Source organism: Polychytrium aggregatum, assembly GCF_025602895.1.
Source record: "Polychytrium aggregatum strain JEL109 chromosome Unknown BJ171scaffold_8, whole genome shotgun sequence".
Classification (NCBI taxonomy): Eukaryota; Fungi; Chytridiomycota; class Chytridiomycetes; order Polychytriales; genus Polychytrium; species Polychytrium aggregatum.
Genome location: NW_026516210.1, coordinates 432,913 through 452,057, shown reverse-complemented (window position 1 = coordinate 452,057; position 19,145 = coordinate 432,913). Strand labels below are relative to the sequence as shown.

Sequence of the window (19,145 nt, the reverse complement as noted above, 5' to 3'; positions counted from 1 at the left end):
ATGTCCGGGCCTGGCAGGGTGCGGCTGCTGGGCCGTCCGAGGACGAGACGCCAGGGAGATCCCGCCGAGATCCCGCCGAGATCCCGCCGAGACGCCGGCGAGAGAGGTTGTGGCCGTGCTCTGCCACACACACACACGCATAGGTCGTATAAAGCGCTGCTGGTCCTGGTCTTGGCCCACAAACCCATCTCCTCCCATCCCAGCCCGTCTTTCCCCCCTGTCGATCCACTTCCAAAATGGTATGTCGTCGATTGCCTCTGGCGATCTGCTGTGCAGGCCGCTGCGGGACTGGCGCTGCGGGGTCTGCGTCCAGTCTGGGTCTCGTTCGGGCGCTCGATCTCGTCTCGCATCTTTGCCTTGCCTTGCCTTGCATTGCGAGTCCCGGCCTGCCGCTTCCGTTGCTCGTCTTCTCGCTTTTTGCGGGCCGCGGCTGTGCGTTTCCGGCCGGTTTGGTGTGCCATACCGATGCCTCTGCGCTATCTGGGGCCATCATGGGAGGGAAGATGCGTTGCGCCGGTCCAATGTCTGGCTGGAACGTCTCCCTCTCTCTCTCTCTGGTGTTTCCCGGTACAGGGCAGGGGCAGCCCTCTCTAGTTTGGCGCAGCCGACCCTCGCCCAGTAATGCCGCACGACCATCGATTTGGAGCCATCGATGTCCGAGCCGCAGCGTTGCTGGGAATCGTGCGGTCGCAGCGATTACGTGTTGGGACATGTCGTCGTTGTCGTTGTTGTTGTTGGCGGCGGCGATATCCGATACTTCGCTACCAAGCGATCGCCTCTGGCTTGGCTTCTCCCGATTCCGCCTGGGGCGCCTCGATCGTGCAGAACCGATCGCTCCGGACCTGGGCCTGCAAACCCGGCAGCGTCTCGTCCACCCTCTTGCTGTGACTCATCTTGACGCCTCCAGAGGCCGCTGTCCGCTGTCTGCAATTCCGGATACTAACCCCGGTCTCATTTGCCTCCTCCCCCCTCGTCACACTGCCTCACGTTTCATCACAATCGCATCTGCTGAATCGGATCCGTTCCTGTGCAGTCCTCCGGTGTCGGTGTCAGCAGCGAAGCCATCGCCAGCTACGATGAGATGAAGGTAACGCCGTCCTCCGATCCAATCCGGATCACCATGTCCCCGTCGAGGACGGGGGCGACCTTCCTGATGCTCGGCAGTGCCATGGCACCATGACGTCGTCGCGTATGCCTAACCTCGAGCCTCCTGGGGTCTTCCTGCGCCATAGCTTCGCCGCAAGTTTGTCTACATCATCTACAAGATTTCCAACGACGGCAAGTCGATCATCATCGAGAAGGCCCAGGAGCACATCCCCAACGCCTGCCCCGTCGAGACCTACAACACCTTCATCCAGCAGTTCCCCGTTGACGAGGGCCGCTTCGGTGTCTACGATATCGAATACGAGACCCCCGCTGACGGTGTCCGCAACAAGCTTCTGTTCTTCATGTGGTCCGTATTCCGTCTGGACGAGACTGCGTCGGCATCGTAGGCAGAGTGGAGGCGATTCACCCCCATGGATCCACTCTGTCCTGCCTTGGCGTGTCTTGATTTGCTCGAGTCGAGATCCGTGCTAACAGCAGGGCGCCCATTGCCCCCTCTTCATCTCGCAATCCTGGCTGATCATGGCGATGCAGGGCCCCCGACAACTCCAAGATCCGCTCCCGCATGCTCTACGCCTCGTCCAAGGCCTCGCTCCGCCAGCGACTGGACGGCATCCACGCCGAGATCCAGGCCACTCTCCCCGAGGAGCTGTTCCTTGAGGAGGTTCTGGAGAAGGTCGCCAAGGGTGCCATTGTCAACCCCCGCAAGGAAGAATAGATGCGTGTGCTTTAGAGGCATAGCATCGCTGGCTTCCGCTGGAGTGCTGCGGTGCCGCTGACCGCCCTTCTTTTCTTTTCCTGTGAATCCTTATGCATATTGTCTTGTTTGTCCTTTTGTTGTGGTGACCTCGTTCTTTTTGTTTTTTTTTACCGTAAGCTCAGAAAAGAAAAAAAATGAAATACCGGACCCACACTTCTCGAAGGAGCGAGTGTCCTGATTTCGCTCTCTCCTGGAATTGCATGCAGTCCGCCAGATCGTAGTCCGAGATCGCATGCCTCTGTCTTCTGCACAGCGGCGTTGGCCGATTCGCCGTTGGGCATGGCGAGCGGCTGATGCAGATGCCGTCAGTCTGATGTATATCCTATGACGGCTGGCGCAGATGGCCGCTGTGATGGAGCATCTCCCAGCCAGCATGTCCATCGTCGAGCGCTTTTGTTGGCGGCCTTGTGCGGCATTGCGTCGCCACCAGGCGATTTTCTCTCTCGTTCCGTCGTTCCCTCCATCCATCCATCCATCCGCCCGCTCGATCCGCCTCGTCGACAACCGATCCGTCCGTCGCCCCATCGCCTGGACCACCTGCCGTCGACCCATCGATCGTCCCTCTGACCGAGCCAGTCCAGTGGCATCCTATCACTCGCCCAATCTTTGCCGATCGATCAGCAATCGCCACACCAGCCCCGCTCTGCGATAACTCCGGGAAGGTGGGCATCAGCGGATTCGCTCTGATGACTCAGCGACACTCAGCGAGGCTTCGTTGGCTTCGTTGGCTCCGTTGGCTCCGATAGCACCCGGCTCGTGTCCAGAGCTCCCGTTCTCATCAAACCAGCCGTCTCCAATCGAACCCAGTACACTTGCTTGCCCCAAACCTCTGACATCCATCCATCATCTGCTCCTTCAAAAAGGAACGATTCAATGAAGTCCAAGAGCCAGGATTACGCAGCCTATCGACGTGAGCGGAACCGAGAGGCCCAGCGGCTGCTTCGAGGTGAGCCTGGCGCTTGCTCACGATTCGCTCGCTTGGTTTTCACCCGTTTGATGTCGCCCCAATGGCTTCGTCTGCAAACCCTTCAGGATCCACCGCCTTCGTCTTTTGCCGGTCTTCCACTGGATCCGGCTCCATTTGAACCCAGTCCCTGTCGATTTGAACATTGCCTGCGGTCCTCATCCCATTTCGTTCCCAGCATCCACGCCCAGCTCACACCCAGCTCACACCCAGCTCACATATCGACGCCATTCTTTCCTTTTGCCATATTCTGCCACTTGCCGGTACCACTGCCGTCTTCGATAATCCAGCACGGCGCACCGAAGAAAAGCACGATAATATCCGACTCCGACGAGACATTGTGCTCTACGAAGAGCAGCTCGCCAAGCTCATCGAGTTCATACAGGACGTGGCTCACCACCTTGATGAGGAGCCTGCACTGGAAGCTCGAGACAGCCGGACACCCGCTTGGTCTGAACAGAGGACGAGCCTCGCCAATGCGGCTGCGGGACTTCTCAGTGACCACAAAGACTTTGCGCTTCGTTTGTCTGGAACAGCGACCAACTCGGCATCGGTCACCGAGGCTTCGGCATCCACCTCGGCAGCATTGCCGACATCCTCAGCGACACTGGTGCAGGCACCAGAGTTGACTCTCACTGCTGCCGCTCCGATATCGCCCAACCGAGCCCTGCCGCCGAGTGGGTCGTCAAGTCCCCGAGACTCATATTCCGGCACCATCCTGCCTCCTCGTTCGCCAAAGCTATCTCGTGGCGGCCTACCTGTCGACTCAAGAGGGGAGCCCCATATGGCCGAATACGATGGCCGCAGCTGGTCCTCCGAGCCCGACGAGCGCCGCTCGCAGCCTCATGCGCCGGCGAAGCGTTCATTCCCCGGAATCGGATCCTTCAAAGCCGATCCAGTCCACCCACGACCACCGCCGTTCTTGCGGAGACGGACGCTCGATGACCCATCGGACCCAGCGTCGTCCCGGGCCGCCTCGTGCCTGCTGCAGATTGCGACCATCGGCCGGTCAAGTGGCTCGCCATGCGACATCCATCCGTCACCAGACCTGTCGGCATTCCATCCCTCGGCATCCTCGTCACCTTCGGGCTGCTCAACCACTTCGTTCCAGCACCCGAGCCATGGCTACGAGTCCAGTCGAGCCAGACAAAATGCATCGGGCTGTTGTCGGTCGGGCACCCCCATGCCTCGAGATCTCGCCTCGGCCTATCCGTACACATCTCCGGACAGCCGGATGTCGCTTTCTCCGGCTTCGACAGCATGCTGCCCTCCAACGCCCACTGGATATACGCTCTCGGCTCGCCAGCCGCATGCAGCTCCATCGGCGCGCAACACTCTGTCGCATAGATTTCCCCACCAAGGCGGCTCGCCAATCATGCTGCCGCTACCACTTCAATCGTCGGAATCGCCCCTCGGTGGTTTCTCGGAGGCGCCCTCTCGCTCACTGTTCACACCCAGACAGTCCGATGCCCATGCCTCGGGAACATTTGTACGGCCACCCGCCCCACCTCCTCCGCACGATCAGTATCCGGCAAACTCGAGGCCAAGCAACTTGGAGTTCCGCGCAACTCGCTCAAGCCACTCGTCCTCAGACCACCCATCCACGAGCCGATATCCTCCGGCCTCGGGGACGCAATGTCCTCCCAGCAGTGGCTCCTGCTGTGGGTCGCCATCGCAGCCCCGATCGAGCTTGACCGATGTTGTGGAATGCGCCAACACTATGCCGTGCTATGCACTCGCCGACAAGATCCTCCGTTCCGGCCACCGCATCGACATCCAGACGTTTTGTGAGGATATGAAAGAGCGGGCGTACTGCTACGGTGATCCCTGGAACCCAAAAGATTGGGTGATCCCCCCGGATATCCTGGAGCGATACCCGGAGCTGAAGTGACCGGATCGAAACGGCCGGACCGTCATGTTGCCGTGCGTGTCGCCGGCCCTCTGTTGCTGACCGAACGGCGGTCGCCTCGGTGTACCGATGTCCGATGTATAGAGTCTTGAAGCACGAGACAAACTGAGCTGAATGCAGCATTATTTGAAGCGCAGTGTCCTCTAGAATAGTGGGACAGCCGATATTGCAAGGGCGGCTGCAGAAGCTGCTGGAGGGGAGCATCTGCAGGATGCTTGATTGAGCCTTTGGTACAGCAAGTGCCCCGATGCTTGAGCGCAGGTTTGGATTGCTGACACCAAGCTCCGCCAACGCTTTCGGACAATGACCGATTTGCATGTCGCACTCCTGTTCCAGAAAACGCTGGTATTAGTCGTCCAGATTATGGCGCTGTTGTGGCAGCCTCCGAACATGTCGACCGGCGGGAGCAGTGGCGGGCACCCGGATGCGTTCAGTGTATACGTCTATATTCATGACCCGGGGCAGATGCGGATGAGCCACCCAGCGAGCACGCTGCAGAGGACCACTTCTGAGGCGCACACGCCGTCAGAGGCCTCTTCTTCTTCATCCGATGCTGATGGCGATTCAATAGTCGACAGCCCATCCTTGCCTAGGAGAACAGAACAAAAAGAATCAGCCATTTGGCGCTTGAAACAACTTATGTCGCACGAAGGCCCCAGGTCTCAGTGACCACGTATAGGCGGCGCCTTTCTGGGTCGGTATCTTACCCGTTGAGGTATTCGTCGATCGCCTCTGTCATGATCGGACATGGAGACGGGCATGTTGTCAGATGGCGCCGACAGAGGCTTGCTAGCGCATACACCATGAATCGTGTTGACGCTGTCTTGGCGACCCGCTGCATCCTAGCGATAAGAGTTGTTGGCATGCGTCTCCTTACCTTTGAGAGCCCGGTTTGGTACCAAGTCGGCCTCATCAAGCGGCGTGTGCGAGACGGGATCGTAGCCTCCAATGCGATCGAGATGCTCCAGGATCTCGCTGCGGTCGTACGTGATTCCCGCTGGGGTGACGACTGGATCGGTCATGACTTCAAAGTGAATCTTGCCCAGGAAGCAGTCAGGCACGAATCGTCGCTGATGGAGCCGCACGCACGGCCCGGACCATCGGAGCATGTGTGTCAGTCGTGGCCGCAGAGGCTGGCGATGTAGCGGCGATATGGGTCCGCTTGCTTCAGCGGGACGATGTTGCCTCACAGGACAGCATACCTCCTCTTGCTGCTTGCGAAGCACATCCAAGTCCTTGAACAGCCTCTCGACTTGCGCAATCCGCTCGTCCTGCGGGAGCACATACGGTCAGCACGTGTGTATCGATGCGGAGACGATCCGGGATGTTCGTGATATTGCCCCAATCTTATCGATCCACTGATGCGCTGGCCGTCCCAGCGGAGAGCCCTTGAGGTGGAACCAAACCAGACCCGGCTCTGCGTCGATGGCGCTCGTCCGCGAGGGCTTACAAGTTCTTCCGCGCTGCTCGTAGTGTCGGCCACATGGGATTGAAGCCTGCTCGATGCCGATGAGAGGGTCCACAGTCAATTTGGATGTCTCGCCGCTCTTTCACTTTCCCCGAGTGGCACTTTCCCAGCGTCCAGGCTTGCCTCGAATCTCGCTCGCGTACGATAAGCTGCTTCAGGAACGGGAGCAAGCTGTTCTCTCGCTCTCGGCGGCGCTGTTCGGCACGTTCCCATTTCTTCTTGCGCGCTTGGAGGTACGTCTTGTCGATCGATTTGACAAACGAAATCACTGCAAGAAAAATGACAAGCAACCGCAGGTTCGGCTCTGTAAGTCCAACAAGTGATGCTGCCGACAAGCGAGGATGGGTGAAGCTGCAAGGAGCATGGGCGAGCCCAGCGACGGCAACTTCCGCCGACCCGTGCACAGGAGAAGCATGCAAATGGGAGCCGACTGCCATTTCTCCGCATCGGGGCCGATTGCAACGCTGGCGCACAAGACTCACTCTTGGTTTCGATGGCAAGCTGGTGTGCTGTTCGGGAGTAAGTCCAGGACGCAACGAGGGATCAGGAAACATGCAGTATGCTTGGATGGCGCTCGGATGGGCCACCAATATGAAGTGCACAAGATCGCAACAGGTCCCGACACAGCAAATCGTTGGAGAGGGTGAGGAGCTTACCTTTCTCAAGACAGACGACCGCCCGTTCTATCGACTCATCGTCTTCCAAGAGTGCCTGCCCGAGCTGCACAATGGTTCGCGGCATCAGCCACCAGTCGATGGTCAGACTTGGAATCGCTGACCAGCAGGCATGGAGCCATCTGGGGTTGCGTCTGCAGAGATACATATACGTACAAAGTACCAAGCCTTAACTGAGACAGAGCCAGGCCAATGGGTTCAGATTTCTGATTCGGCACATTTTGAAGTGTCGCCTGCCGCACTCGTCGGCTCTGCTGTCTGGTGCGATATCAGTGCTTTGGCGATGGCTCCAACCTGCTTTCGGGTTCAGCTCAATAGCCCGCTCACAGTCTTGGCGAGCTTTGGTATATTCGTAGAGCTTGAGGCGGCACAGTGCTCGGTTGGTGTAGTAGACTGCATTGCCATTGTCATGGATCTGGATGTGCCGAAGCGTAGATTCCTCATGCAAATTAGCGCCGATGGAGCAGCGAGCGTGCTGGGACAGGCGGCAAGCACATCCGCAGGAGCCTGTCCCCGGAGTGTCTGTCCGTCGCTGTCATCGCCCGCAATGGCCAAAGCGATACTTGCAATGGCGGAGGTGTACGCCTGAATCGCTTTCTCGTAGAGCTGGTCCTGGAAGAACTGGTTTCCTTCCTGCTTGCGGAGCTCGGCGAGCTGGGTCATGGCTCGCGCAGTCGGCTGTGCTGCGGCCAAGAGATGGAGTTGTGTCTGGTTGGGGAAGGGACAGACTTTGAAGCACCCTACGATCTGGACGAAGATGCGAACTGGCACTATCATGGAACCGAGAAGAACCGAGAAGAACCGAGAAGAACCGAGAAGAACCGAGAAGAACAGAGAGGGCCAGAGAAGAACAGAGAAGACCAGAGAAGAACAGAGAAGAACAAGGACTCAAGCGAGATGGGCTCATGGAACCGACCCTCCCACTATCAATTATTTCCGCCCCCCTCGCGGCTGCTCATCTCGAATATGAATACACGCTGTAGACCAAGGCGCAGCAAAAGTTGGAATCCGGCCATGGTCGGTTGACGGCATTTGGTATCACCTTGAGCCGATTGACGGTGGTGGTGGGCGATTGGTGTGGAGGAATGACCAATTGTATCATTGTTGGAAGCTCCACTCCGATTGCGGACAAGAACCACCACCATCTGAATCTCTCTGGTTGGAAACCTAGTCAAGCGTGGCTGTGTGTCAGCGAGATGACATGATCGTTTGGCTATCAGGCAAGACTCACCTTGACAAGATGTTTTCCCACGACTGATTGAGCGAGCGATGCGTTTCTGGATCTGAATCAAGGACGCCACTGTGCAGTATCTCTGCCAGCCCAAAATGCGCTGGTTTTGAGGAGAATTTTTCTTCCCCAAGGGCAGAACCAGCCATCGTCGCTATTTTCACGCCAGATGGCTCCCCGCAAGAGAAAGACACCACCCAGGCGACCAAGTGGATCCAGAGCACCCACAAGATCCTTGGTCTGCAGGAATGGATGAGCACCACACCAAGTCCCAAGATCCCTGGGTTGGCTTCATTCCTGCAATAATTCGGCATGTGTTCGATGGAGACATGCTGGACAAACAGCTGTACTTCAGCCTGACCCGGCGACGGCGATTCAAGCGACTCGATCTCCACAGCAAGCGACAGCGCACTGTCCACGAGATGTGCAAGCAAGTCATCGACCAGGCACCAAGGGAGACCGAAGTGGTGATTGCCTTTGGGAATGCCTTGTGGAAACAAGGGAAGGGATACGCATCCAGCCCACGGAGACTCAGGTTCGTCAAGTACTTTGAGCAGTTCCACCACCACCAGAGACGACCACCAGAGACGACCACCAGACCAATCCGTCTCCAAGATCCATGTGTGCTCGGTGAACGAGTTCAACACATCCCAGGTGTGCTCACACTGCCGGGAATTCAAGCGACTCGAGAAGGTCGAGCATCTTGATATCGAGAAACTACACTTTGTCCGGAGCTGTGCAAGCTGCCATACGCTGTGGGATCGAGACATCAATGCCTCAAGGAACATGATCTCGGTATGCCAGTCGATCATCGCCACAGGAGATCGACCGGGTGTATTCAAAACTGTGCTCCCGAAACCAACCAAAACCACTCGATTGCCAACGAAGACAGGAGTGCAATGCCATGGCCTGCTCACTGGGGCCTACAGTCAGTCAGTGGGCTTCAGACATCTGAAGCCAGAAAGGGGAAGTGACTGTCCCGTTTCTTTCTGGATTGACTGTAAGTATCTCGCACTGTTGAGTATTTCGACAGTGGATGCCGGGTCGCCCATATTCTGGGCAGTCCACTTCGGGGTTGCCATCCCTCTTGGGATGGTCGATGAGAGGTGTTTGACTCCCTTGTGCAAAGTGTGTGTGTGTGTGACGGCGAGAGGCTTCTCGTCTTCCCTCGGGGGTCTCTCGCCAGAGACTGCTCTTCTCGCCGACCGAGGTGGCTCCGAGAGCGCGTTTTGTCGTTCTCGCTCATTTTTTTAACATGAATTTTTTCATAGTGTCCATGACCCTCGTCTCGATCTTCTCCCGCCAACCCGGGGGCTTCCGATGTCCGCACACGCACGCAGCCGATCAGGGTGGACGAGAAGTGTTTATATTGGACTCGCCGCATCGGAGGCGGCGGTGGCCAACCCTCGGATCTGGTCGCCGCCAAACTGGGACCAAGCAGTGCGACTGCAGGGGAGGGAGGGTGGAAGTGGAGGTGATGAGGGTACGTGTGGAGAGGGTTCCCGGCGACATTGTGGACCTGAGCGCCAATCCAGCATCGCTCGCCCAAAGCACAAGCTGCGCGAGAAATGAATAGACGAATGGATGCATCCTGGGGCCTGCTCTATGCCAAAAAATCCCCTTGATGTGTTTGGAGGAGAAAGTTCAAATGCATGCGAGAGGGATGGACATCATTCAGACGGAGGCTCGCTGGCCGGTTTGTCGCCAGATGCTGATGTCAATGTCGGTGTGGGTGTCAGCGCCGGTTTCGGCCGCTCCTTCGCTGCAGCAGTGGCAACTGTCGGAGAGGTTGCGGTGGCTATCGTTTTAGAAGCCGCTTCGACAGCGGCCTCAAGAGTTGTCTGCAGCGCTGCCTGGAGCTCCGGCAGGGATGGAATTTGCGTTGTCGCTTCGGATGCAGTCTGGGATGTCGCCAGCGGCTTCAGCCCCAACAGTGCCGCTGCCTGTTCCGCAATGGCAAAGGCGTCGACATATTTGCCGTTCGATCCGAGGGCATAGAGGCCCATGCCCGGCGGCGGGGGAGGGAAGGTCGTGCGGGAGAGGAGGATCAAGGCAGCCAAGCTTGCGGCTGGAGAAGAGCCGCAGAGCTGCGAAAGCAGCGCAGTGACATTCAGCGACGAGCTTGATGGAAACAGAGCCGGAACAACGCCAAGATTAAGCAGATCGGATTTCGCCGAGGCGCTGCTTGCATGCTTCGGCATGCTCGTGCCGGCCTTTGCGAGCGACTTGGAGAGCCGGGCAGCCGGGGCAGCCGGGGCGGTCGGAGTATGATCGAGTTTGTGCCGTTTCATCGCACTATCGGTGAGCTGGGGAAGGGGTCGTTTGGGTATTGTCGCGGCAGCAGGTTTGACGGCGGCAGGCTTGATGACAGCGGCTGTACTGGCGGTAGTCGACGTACCGGCCTTAGTCGCCACCGAGACAGGCGAAATGGTCGAGAGTATCTGTGCCAGATCTTTCTCCAAGGTGACCAAAGGCCGCTTGTCCTGCTTCTTGGAAGCCGCAGAGTTCTCGTGGAAGCGCTCCGGGGGCAAATACCCTCGTCGAGCAAACCACATTCCACATGCGTTACAGAGCGTCTGCACAGAGCCAAACAGTCAGTCGGATCGCCAGCCACAGTCGCAGTCACGATGTTACATACTCAACTACCTGCTCTCTCATGGCGGACGACTACTTACCTTGGAGCCGAGCGGGCCCTTTCGGCGAGCGGGTGTGTAAGCCCCAGAGAGCAGGCACCAAAGGCAGCGCCACCGTTTTCGGTCCTCTGTTGTAATGGAGCCAGATCGAGAGACGGTGTCAAAGTCAAGACGAGCTTCCAATGCCCACTTGTTGAGCAGCATGCTGAGTGCAGATGTGCCGAGCGCAGGCATCGCAGTGCACTGCACAGAGCCGCGCTTGTGGACGCTCGCTGCAGGAACGAGATGAAGCAGCCTCGACGTGGACATACCCGATATTTCGTATTTTTGATCGTGGTTGTAAGGTCGAGCGCTCGCCCCAAACCCGCGGTTGCGGCTGGGTCGGCCAGAGTCGGTGTGGTTCTGGGTTTCAATCTCTTTGAGCGAGTACTCTTCCATCAGCAGAATCTGTTGCTGCAGCAAGTACTTGGTGGGAATCGCACCCAGCTTGACGTTTTTGTTGGGTACTTTGAGAAAGTTTGGATTCTTGACAAGAGTTTGTGGAGGCATTCCCGCACCGCTGCCTGCTCCGACACCGGTAGCGCCGTCCGTCCCAGAGGCACTGGCGGAAGGGAATCTCATGCCAGGATCTGCAGGGCTACTTTCGATCGATAGGATCGCCTTTGAGACTGCAGAATTCGCCGAGTCCGTCTGCAAACCAGGCGTTTGGGAGACAGGCGCCTCGGCCGACGTAGTTGCATCCGTCCACATCGAGGGCGACCCTATCGGCGAAGGCAGAGCAATAGCTGCGTTGAACAGATCGCTCAATAGATCTTGCGACGAAAATGGCTGTGCCGTGGGGCTGGAGCAGTCGGATATCAGCGACACGGGGCTGGCCAAGACATCACTGCTCATCATCCGATCGAACTCTTCGAGGGCGGCATCGTCAAAGTATTCAAAGTTCTCTCCCAAAGCGCTGTCGAAGAAGGCCTGGTCGCCAAAGAGACTGGAAAGATCGTTTTTGATGCCGCTGGGTGCGTTCTCGGATAAACTTGAGCTGTCCAGCGTGAGGTTTGCAAACAACGCTGTGCTGTCGATCGCACACGTCGATCCAACGACGGTGTCGACGGGCTGAAGATCTATGCCGCTTTGACAGAGAGCTGGGTGGATGAGCAGCAAAGTCAGTGCTCGCTATGTCACGACAGCCGCAAAATCAAAGATGATGAATGCGCGGTTGGCTGCGATGCCTACCATCGATCTGCTGTCGCCTTTCGATAAATTCCTGGCATTCGCCCTCCGTGATCAGGCCCATTTCGCGAGCTTCGTGGAGGTCGTGTTCGATCTCTGTTGCGACATGGATCATCGAACGGACGACGATGCGTCGAGGCGTCAGTTATGTGAGAGTCTAGAGCCAAACGATGGAAAGTGTCTCTCCCTTGAGCCTCCATCAAACGAGCTAGCCGATTGGCACTGATCTTAGTCTCCGTTGATGAAGACGTCTGCGCTTCCGCGCGGGCAGCGAATGTGTAGGCGGGCGGTCAGCGAAATCTACCTTGAGAGCTTCGGTTCAGAATGAACGAGTCCAATAGCGATCGCTTGAGGGTCTGCAGCTCGGCAGCGTCGGCCAGGCCATCGGCAATACAAGACTCGAGTGACTTGAGATAAAACACCAGATTTCCTTGTGTCCACAGATCTATCGGGCCGGGTTGCAGAGCAAAGGGCACTCGCATTAGCGTCGATTCGCCCGGCAGGGCACGATTGAAGACGACGTATGCTTGTGGCTCTGCTGCAGAGACTTCCTCGATGGTTTTGACGCCCGTGGTGTCTGTCCTGTGCCTTGGCGGCTCCGACGCATCGAGGCAAGGCCAATGATGACGGAGGGCCGATCCGCTCACATCAACGCACGCACAGCTCGCCATTTGATATCCAATCGAAATAAAAGCAGGCACCAGCGCGGTCCACGCACCTCCAGAAAACGGGCTCGACTCTGCTGCAGCAGAGAACTCGGTGGAGGGGTCGATTGTGGTATCATTTGCAATTGTTTGTGAATCGATCATAGCGTCAAGGGAGATCGAGGTCGGATGAGGAAGAGAGAATAGCTAAAAACTGACTCTGAATCAGGTATAGAACCGAGATCGGGGACGGAGCGGAGAGAATGCAAGTCAGCGGAGGGAATCCAAAATGGCCAATATTTCTGGAGCGAGGCTGGCCTCGACTCGTGTGCACGATGCCGCCTCAATTGTCACCGCAGGCGAATGGCCGAGCAAATGCCCCCATCCCCTGATCGACCCGCTACATGCGCGCCAAGTGAGCCATACACTATCCATCCAGAGTGGGCTCGGCCTCCTGGGCTCGGAGAGCTCTGGGCAGGCTCGAATTGGGGGGAGGCGTGTGGAGGTGGCCTTGGCGGTCAAGGGCTGTGAGTGAGATCTGGGGGAAGCGAACAGCACGCTGGCAAGTGCGCACAAAAACCGGACCAAGCCGTCAGCCAGACACACGACGCATCCCAGCCACCGCCCCCCAGCGATCTTGACGGCCGGCGTGTGTCTTCTCACCTACCTTGCGTCGTCGTCGAGTAGTGTTCCGGCGGCCCGTTGCGGAAATGGAGCTGTCGATTGTCACCCAGCAGCCCAGCAGGCCGACGGCGGCCAAAAAAACCGATGCTGTCCCGGAATGGACAAATGAAATTAATTCATCGCTGGGCTGGCGGAGTTTGAACCACCGCTGCGCACGGGTCGCAGACAGACCGAGCCACAGACCGATCCAGCAACGCCGGCTGCGACTGTGCTGGTGATCGACGATCGAGGCGATTGTCGCTGAGACAATGGCCGGACCAGAGGGCATGCAGGCGCCCGCAGGCACAGACTCGGGTGCCATTCAGCTCGCCCACAAAGCCGATGGCCCCAGCACAAAGCACCATGGCTCTCCACAAAGCAATCGTACATCGCATGGCAATTCGCTCGGCGTCGTCCCTTCACAAAGTATGATGTCGTGTCAACCAGAGCCGCTCGTAGACGCCATCCGTATATCCCGAGCGTTCTTGTATATTTTGCTCTTGGACTCTGCACACACCCGCACTTGATCCCTCTTTCGACGACATCACCGATCTCTGCAATCGACCTGCATCCAAATCAAGCCCCATCAAGCTCCATCAAGCCTCATCAAGTGGACTCGGCGCCATGCTTGTCGTTGTCACATCCATTGGGAGAGTCTCACTGATATTTCTTCCCATATTGATAATGGTGTTGCTGTTGTGGATATCCAGGTATGTCCGGGTCTCGGGATCTCAGAACGTGCTTCTCGGGAAGCTTAACTTGAGCAGGACCCCACCTCAGACCGCCACCTTCCATAACGCAGCACCCTGGCACTACTCTTCTACCGAGAAAATCCAGTCGCAAAGAGCCAAGGGATACCGACCGTCTTGGTTGGGGCCATCGGCGGAATCATCACCATAGGAGGTCTGTCTTGTGTCTGGCTGCTGCTTGCTTTGATAGCTATGGCTTTGGTCGCCCATTTGCTTGCTGACCGCTCGCTCGCTGCAGGCAACCTTGCTTCTCAGAGCTTTCTGGATTTGCCGTGCAACATCCAGCTGTGGACATCAAATTTCGGCGTGGTAGGTTGGCAGGCATGCGTACTATGCCAATCGCAGACGAACACCCTCCCCAACCCAAGGCTCCAACGCATGCTCGTTTACGGGTCCTTATGCCTGCCAACTTTTGTTCGGTAGATACTTTCACTCAATGCACTCGTCATTCGAGCAATGTCGTACTGCGTCAAGTGTCGAAAGAGTTGCCCCGAAGTAGAGTCATCGAAATCGGATCTGATCAAGTCATCGGGCTGCCACCGCCGCAAGGGGCTGTTGTTCAGTTTGCTTACCCCTCTCGAAGGCGTGATTATGGTCGTCACGGTTGCTCTGTCCATCTGCACACTTATCATATCCGGGGCAGTGAATTCGGCAACCGGTCCCATCAGCTCCGACTCGACCTGCGCCGATCGAAATCAAATCGAGTTGATTCCGCTCACCGTGTTCATCGGCCTCTGTTCCACGGTAACGATGCCGTTCATCATCCATCTCTACCGAACATATCGTGGCCACAATCGGATACTCTTGGAGCTCGTGGTTATGATCGTTGCCTTTGTGATCGATGTGATCATCATTGTCCTTATTCTGTGTTTTGGAACCCGCCTGAAGTTGATGCTGTTCAGGATATTGCAGAGCATAGAGGTACATATGCAACTTTCTGTGTATCGCTGTGCTGAGCCCGATCCTCGGCATGTATCAGCACTTGTACAGCTGGGGCCAAAATCCCCGTTGCATGGCCAACTGCCGAGCTGACTCTGGTTGCATATCTATGCTCTGCTGAACACCATTGCAATAGCTGGTGCTTCCGTTTGTTGTGATCCATGTTTCCTCCGTGATGGCACCGGTGTACCAAATCAAGCGAGACAGATACTCAAGCTCTGAACGAGAGCTGCGCAAGTTCGCCAAGGTCATGGCCAATCCGCAGCTCTTTGATCATATGAAGCAAATCGCGGCTGAGCGTAAGTGCTTCGTATATCACGCGAACTCGGAATGGCCGAGAGACAAGCGAGCTCATCAAAGACTCGAGGAGTGAGGGAGATGGATTGCGCAAAGCCTGAGAGTGCAATCGTTTAGATGGCTTGATTACGGAGCGCAGGGCTGGTTCGTAGAATCAAGCGGTGAGCAGACTCCCCTGCCTCTGGGTCTCCTGATTGACAACATGTCCGCGGTCTAGTGTTCTGTCCTGAAAGCACAGCATTCCATGAGCAGTACACAGCGCTTCAGAACGATGTTCGGAAAGCATATATGGAAGCGAATCCGAACATGGATATGGTCTCAATTGTAATGTCCACGAGGCCAAGCGAAACCCTGTCTGTGAGCGCGACCGTCTCGTCCGATCAATCGAAAACAATCATACGCTCCGCTTCCAGCAGAACCATCTCGACTACTACAGATCCGGCCCTGTCAAGCCATGACGTACCACGGGACTGGCCGATCCCCAAGCCTTTGTTTGGGAGATTTGCAGGGCTGTACCAGACCTTTATCCGGCGCGGCTGCGCCCACGAAGTCAACCTCTCCAGCTCGGTGCGCTCTGATATTTTAGCTGTGTTCGAGTGCTTAAAGTCCGACGAAGACAAGGTCAAAATGGCTTCCAAGCTGGTTGTCGGCGTCTTTGACAGTGCCCATCGGGAAGTTTACTTGGACATTCTCCACAATCTCTTCCCGATATACAAGAAGCGATTTGGATGAATCCATAGATCCGTAGCTTTGGTGGCCGCGAGTCCCATGGCCGGCGATCCGAGTGGAATGGGCACCGCTAAAGCAAATCCGTGCCAGCTCCAAAGATCGCTCAACATTTGGAGCTAATGGCAAGTGTCTCGCCTGCATGAAACGAAGCACTGGTATGCACAATGGCCGCGGCAAGGGCGACAATCAATGGCCCAAATAGGCGCCCATCTGCTGCCGCTCCTGAATATACAAATGTCTCCCTTTACAAAAATACGATCACTCCATATGAGGAGTATACTGAGTGCATCTGCTTGGACTTGGTGAGGATGCATTCTACCAATGTCCAGCTAGAAAGCCTGATCTAAAGTATCATGATATTGAGTTCCTTAGATGCTCATCAAAACCAGGCGGAGATTCCTGAATGCCAGGGCATGTTTAGACACGCTGGGGACAAAAATGACCTATGTTCTTTATCAAACCGTGGCGATAGTTGCGATGCAGATATATAGAGTGTGATGAGGAGTTTTGACCAAGTGAGATTATGTATTGGACAAACAAGATATGCGCTGGGGAGGCGTACTATACATTTAGTGGCCGGCGGCAAACTCCTGGGCCTCGAGCCATCGCTCGGCATCCAGAGCAGCCATACAGCCCGATCCAGCAGCGGTGATGGCCTGGCGGTAGGTCTTGTCCTGGACGTCGCCGCAGGCAAAGACACCCTCGACGCTGGTGTAGGTGCTGGCGGCACCGTCGCGGACCTTGGTGACCAGGTAGCCGACCTCGTCGGTCTCGAGCTGGCCCTGGAAGATGGCGGTGTTGGGCTGGTGGCCGATGGCATAGAAGAGGCCGTTGGCGGTCAGGGTGGTGCGCTCCTTGGTGACGGTGTCCTCGATGACGAGTTCCTTCATGAGGCGGTCGCCCTTGGCCTCGATCGGGATCTTGTTCCACAGGACCTCGATCTTGGGGTGGGCGAGCATGCGGTCAGCCATGACCTTGGAGGCGCGGAGCTTGTCGCGGCGGACGAGGACATAGACCTTGGAGGCATAGCGGGTGAGGAAAGTGGCCTCCTCTACAGCAACAAAGTCGCGGAGAGGGAGAATACGGCACCGATCAGTTCAGTGGCAACAAGAGTCATGGCAACGATGATGGGAGCATGGCGTGTCCAGCGGGGAGTATCAGGACAACTGCAATCCGACTGGGAGTGGACTGCGGCGGACACTAACCCGAAGCAGAGTCGCCACCACCGACGACGACGATGGCTGGATGGCGTGAAGAGAAACAGTTGAGCATAGTTTAGTTGTCAGAATCGGAAGCGATCGCGTTGACGGAAGATATGGCTGCCACGACGGAGATGGAGATGGACAGATACATACGCTTGTTCCGGAAGATAGGGGCGGCACCGTCACAGACAGCGCAGGCCGAGATACCAGCCTGCCAGAAGACGTCCTCGCCAGCAATGTTGAGCTAGAGATTGCAAAGGAGACAAGACGAGAGAGCGTCGCATATGAGAAACGAGATCGATCGAGGACCCAGAGTCAGTCGGGGAGAACCAAAGGCTATTGGTAGGCACGCGATCAAGGCGTCCGCGGTGCATCTGCATCGCCTTGGTTGAGGATCGGCATGGTCTTTGCTTGGTCGGTGATGCTTGCTCAGCCAAGATTGTCGACGCCAGACATAGGATTGCGCAAAGCCGCCACTCACCCGCTTGGCAGTGGCACCGGTAGCAATGACGACGGCATCGGCCAGGATGGCCTGCTGGTCCTCGGTGTCGGCACCCTCGCGCCAGAGGCGGAAGGGGCGCTGGGAAAAGTCGACCCTGGAAATGGTCTCGGTGATGACGGTGGTGCCGAATCGAGTGGACTGCTGCTTCAGCTGTTGGGCGATGGGATCGACAGAGGCGAGGCAGGGTCAGCATCAGCGACGGAGGGATCTGCGAACGGGGGCACAATCCTAAAGAAAGGGGGGATGACCAAGGTACCCGTCGACCAGCGGTTGCATGGCGATCCCTGCGATGGGGAGGGGATACGTACCAGCTCCATGAGCTCAGGGCCAGAGATGGCATTGGGAAAACCAGGGACTGCGCGGAGGATTTGCAGCGAATTAGCACGACGGACGGAAAGGGTCGCTGGATATTCCAGCAAGCCGACATCAGAGCGATGGCGCTGCTTGGCCACTTAGAGTTGGCGCAACACAGCCGGCCATGATGCTTACAGTTCTCGACTTCGGTGGTGGTGGTGAGCTGGCCGCCAGCGGCGACACCTGGAGAAAGCACGGCGTGCAGAAAGTGTGAGCGGGAAGACTGCCTCCTGCTGCCATCGCCCATCCAGAGCATCGAGCGAGTCGAGCGACCGAGAGGCTGGGTCTGATGGGTGCAAAAAAGTGTCGATCTGTCGACGGCAGAGGCGGGCTGGACCGATGGCTGCCAGATCAGAGTCAAGCCGATCGTGTGGTGATGGAGAACAGGCAAATCGGACGACGGCTCGTCGGGTGGCCGCGAGATACACACCGGCAGCCATGAAGCCCTCATAGAGGACAGGGTTCATGTTGGCACGGGCGAGGTAGATGGCGGCGGTGTGGCCAGCGGGGCCAGAGCCGATGATGACGACCTTGTGGTGTTCCTGGGACATTTTGGCAATCTAGCAAACCGGAGGGATATCGTCGAGTCGGAACGAAGTCTCCACCACCCCTCTAAATACGGCCGTGCCAACCGCCTCGGCTTCGCATATTGGACCGTATCTCCAGATGGACTCTTGGCCAACCATGCTGACCCTCAGGAATTGATTGGTTCATGGTTCGCAGGTGAGGAGGTGGTGGGCAATCCAGCAACTCTGGGAGGTGGGCAGGCGCATCCTCCAGGAACGTGGTCGATCGATCAATCCCGGACGTCGGCTGATGACTACACCGATGACTACACCGATGACCACACCGAGACGCAAGGGACTATGGGGTTCTGATGGCCGGTGCTCCGTCACGGCGGCGCACAATCAAGAAAAAAAGAAGCAATGACAATAACAGCGCTGTACTGATGACTACAACGGCTGATGACTACAACGGCTGATGACTACTCAGGGCCTGAACGTGGTGCGGTGCACGTGTCTCTCCAGGTGGCGTGCAGTTGTGTGCGAGGCGGTGATGACTACAACGCCAAATGGGCCTTGCACGAACGATGACTGTA

General features: G+C 57.1%; 6 protein-coding genes across 6 annotated transcripts; 3 read left to right on the top strand and 3 right to left on the bottom strand.

The window, feature by feature from the left end:
* The first annotated feature begins 69 nt into the window (after nucleotides 1–69).
* On the top strand, nucleotides 70–2,060 carry BJ171DRAFT_494040 (uncharacterized protein). Its single transcript, XM_053109981.1, has 4 exons — nucleotides 70–239; nucleotides 1,034–1,087; nucleotides 1,233–1,453; nucleotides 1,639–2,060. The coding sequence occupies exons 1-4, from the start codon at nucleotides 237–239 to the stop codon at nucleotides 1,820–1,822; spliced, it is 462 nt and encodes a 153-aa protein (XP_052969337.1). The 5' UTR covers nucleotides 70–236; the 3' UTR covers nucleotides 1,823–2,060.
* Nucleotides 2,061–2,545: 485 nt separating this feature from the next.
* On the top strand, nucleotides 2,546–4,800 carry BJ171DRAFT_294091 (uncharacterized protein). The gene is made up of 2 exons (XM_053106963.1): nucleotides 2,546–2,810; nucleotides 3,119–4,800. The coding sequence occupies exons 1-2, from the start codon at nucleotides 2,738–2,740 to the stop codon at nucleotides 4,717–4,719; spliced, it is 1,674 nt and encodes a 557-aa protein (XP_052969336.1). The 5' UTR covers nucleotides 2,546–2,737; the 3' UTR covers nucleotides 4,720–4,800.
* A 79-nt stretch (nucleotides 4,801–4,879) lies between these two features.
* BJ171DRAFT_294087 (Stub1 protein) lies at nucleotides 4,880–7,620 on the bottom strand. The gene is made up of 11 exons (XM_053106962.1): nucleotides 7,447–7,620; nucleotides 7,174–7,294; nucleotides 7,036–7,052; nucleotides 6,862–6,925; nucleotides 6,688–6,714; nucleotides 6,329–6,473; nucleotides 6,149–6,233; nucleotides 5,940–6,008; nucleotides 5,615–5,807; nucleotides 5,445–5,469; nucleotides 4,880–5,326 (listed from the first exon to the last, which is right to left on the bottom strand). The coding sequence occupies exons 1-11, from the start codon at nucleotides 7,540–7,542 to the stop codon at nucleotides 5,302–5,304; spliced, it is 867 nt and encodes a 288-aa protein (XP_052969335.1). The 5' UTR covers nucleotides 7,543–7,620; the 3' UTR covers nucleotides 4,880–5,301.
* A 1,758-nt stretch (nucleotides 7,621–9,378) lies between these two features.
* BJ171DRAFT_293984 (uncharacterized protein) lies at nucleotides 9,379–12,676 on the bottom strand. The gene is made up of 5 exons (XM_053106961.1): nucleotides 12,272–12,676; nucleotides 11,971–12,063; nucleotides 11,052–11,879; nucleotides 10,783–10,868; nucleotides 9,379–10,683 (listed from the first exon to the last, which is right to left on the bottom strand). Exons 1-5 carry the CDS (start codon nucleotides 12,636–12,638, stop codon nucleotides 9,778–9,780), a joined length of 2,280 nt encoding a protein of 759 aa, XP_052969334.1. The 5' UTR covers nucleotides 12,639–12,676; the 3' UTR covers nucleotides 9,379–9,777.
* A 2,515-nt stretch (nucleotides 12,677–15,191) lies between these two features.
* On the top strand, nucleotides 15,192–16,215 carry BJ171DRAFT_494011 (uncharacterized protein). The gene is made up of 2 exons (XM_053109980.1): nucleotides 15,192–15,261; nucleotides 15,477–16,215. Exons 1-2 carry the CDS (start codon nucleotides 15,213–15,215, stop codon nucleotides 15,989–15,991), a joined length of 564 nt encoding a protein of 187 aa, XP_052969333.1. The 5' UTR covers nucleotides 15,192–15,212; the 3' UTR covers nucleotides 15,992–16,215.
* Nucleotides 16,216–16,557: 342 nt separating this feature from the next.
* Nucleotides 16,558–18,597, bottom strand: BJ171DRAFT_472659 (uncharacterized protein; the record flags this gene model as incomplete). Its single annotated transcript, XM_053108667.1, has 7 exons — nucleotides 16,558–17,039; nucleotides 17,194–17,229; nucleotides 17,344–17,434; nucleotides 17,672–17,842; nucleotides 18,001–18,047; nucleotides 18,182–18,229; nucleotides 18,477–18,597. 7 exons carry the CDS (start codon nucleotides 18,595–18,597, stop codon nucleotides 16,558–16,560), a joined length of 996 nt encoding a protein of 331 aa, XP_052969332.1.
* Between the last annotated feature and the right edge of the window lie 548 nt (nucleotides 18,598–19,145).

Coding starts and splice junctions, on each gene's coding strand:
- BJ171DRAFT_494011 (XM_053109980.1), top strand. CDS start 15,213: ATGGCCAATCCGCAGCTCTTTGATCATATGAAGCAAATCGCGGCTGAG. Junction 15,262..15,476: donor GAAGCAAATCGCGGCTGAGC/GTAAGTGCTTCG, acceptor TCCGCGGTCTAG/TGTTCTGTCCTGAAAGCACA.
- BJ171DRAFT_494040 (XM_053109981.1), top strand. Junction 1,088..1,232: donor CCAGCTACGATGAGATGAAG/GTAACGCCGTCC, acceptor CCTGCGCCATAG/CTTCGCCGCAAGTTTGTCTA. Junction 1,454..1,638: donor AAGCTTCTGTTCTTCATGTG/GTCCGTATTCCG, acceptor ATGGCGATGCAG/GGCCCCCGACAACTCCAAGA.
- BJ171DRAFT_293984 (XM_053106961.1), bottom strand. CDS start 12,638: ATGGCGAGCTGTGCGTGCGTTGATGTGAGCGGATCGGCCCTCCGTCAT. Junction 12,064..12,271: donor TCTGAACCGAAGCTCTCAAG/GTAGATTTCGCT, acceptor ATGTCGCAACAG/AGATCGAACACGACCTCCAC. Junction 10,684..10,782: donor AGGGCCCGCTCGGCTCCAAG/GTAAGTAGTCGT, acceptor GGCTCTGTGCAG/ACGCTCTGTAACGCATGTGG.
- BJ171DRAFT_294091 (XM_053106963.1), top strand. CDS start 2,738: ATGAAGTCCAAGAGCCAGGATTACGCAGCCTATCGACGTGAGCGGAAC. Junction 2,811..3,118: donor GGCCCAGCGGCTGCTTCGAG/GTGAGCCTGGCG, acceptor TCGATAATCCAG/CACGGCGCACCGAAGAAAAG.
- BJ171DRAFT_294087 (XM_053106962.1), bottom strand. CDS start 7,542: ATGACCCAGCTCGCCGAGCTCCGCAAGCAGGAAGGAAACCAGTTCTTC. Junction 7,295..7,446: donor AGGCGTACACCTCCGCCATT/GCAAGTATCGCT, acceptor CGGCACATCCAG/ATCCATGACAATGGCAATGC. Junction 5,470..5,614: donor ACCAAACCGGGCTCTCAAAG/GTAAGGAGACGC, acceptor CGATCATGACAG/AGGCGATCGACGAATACCTC.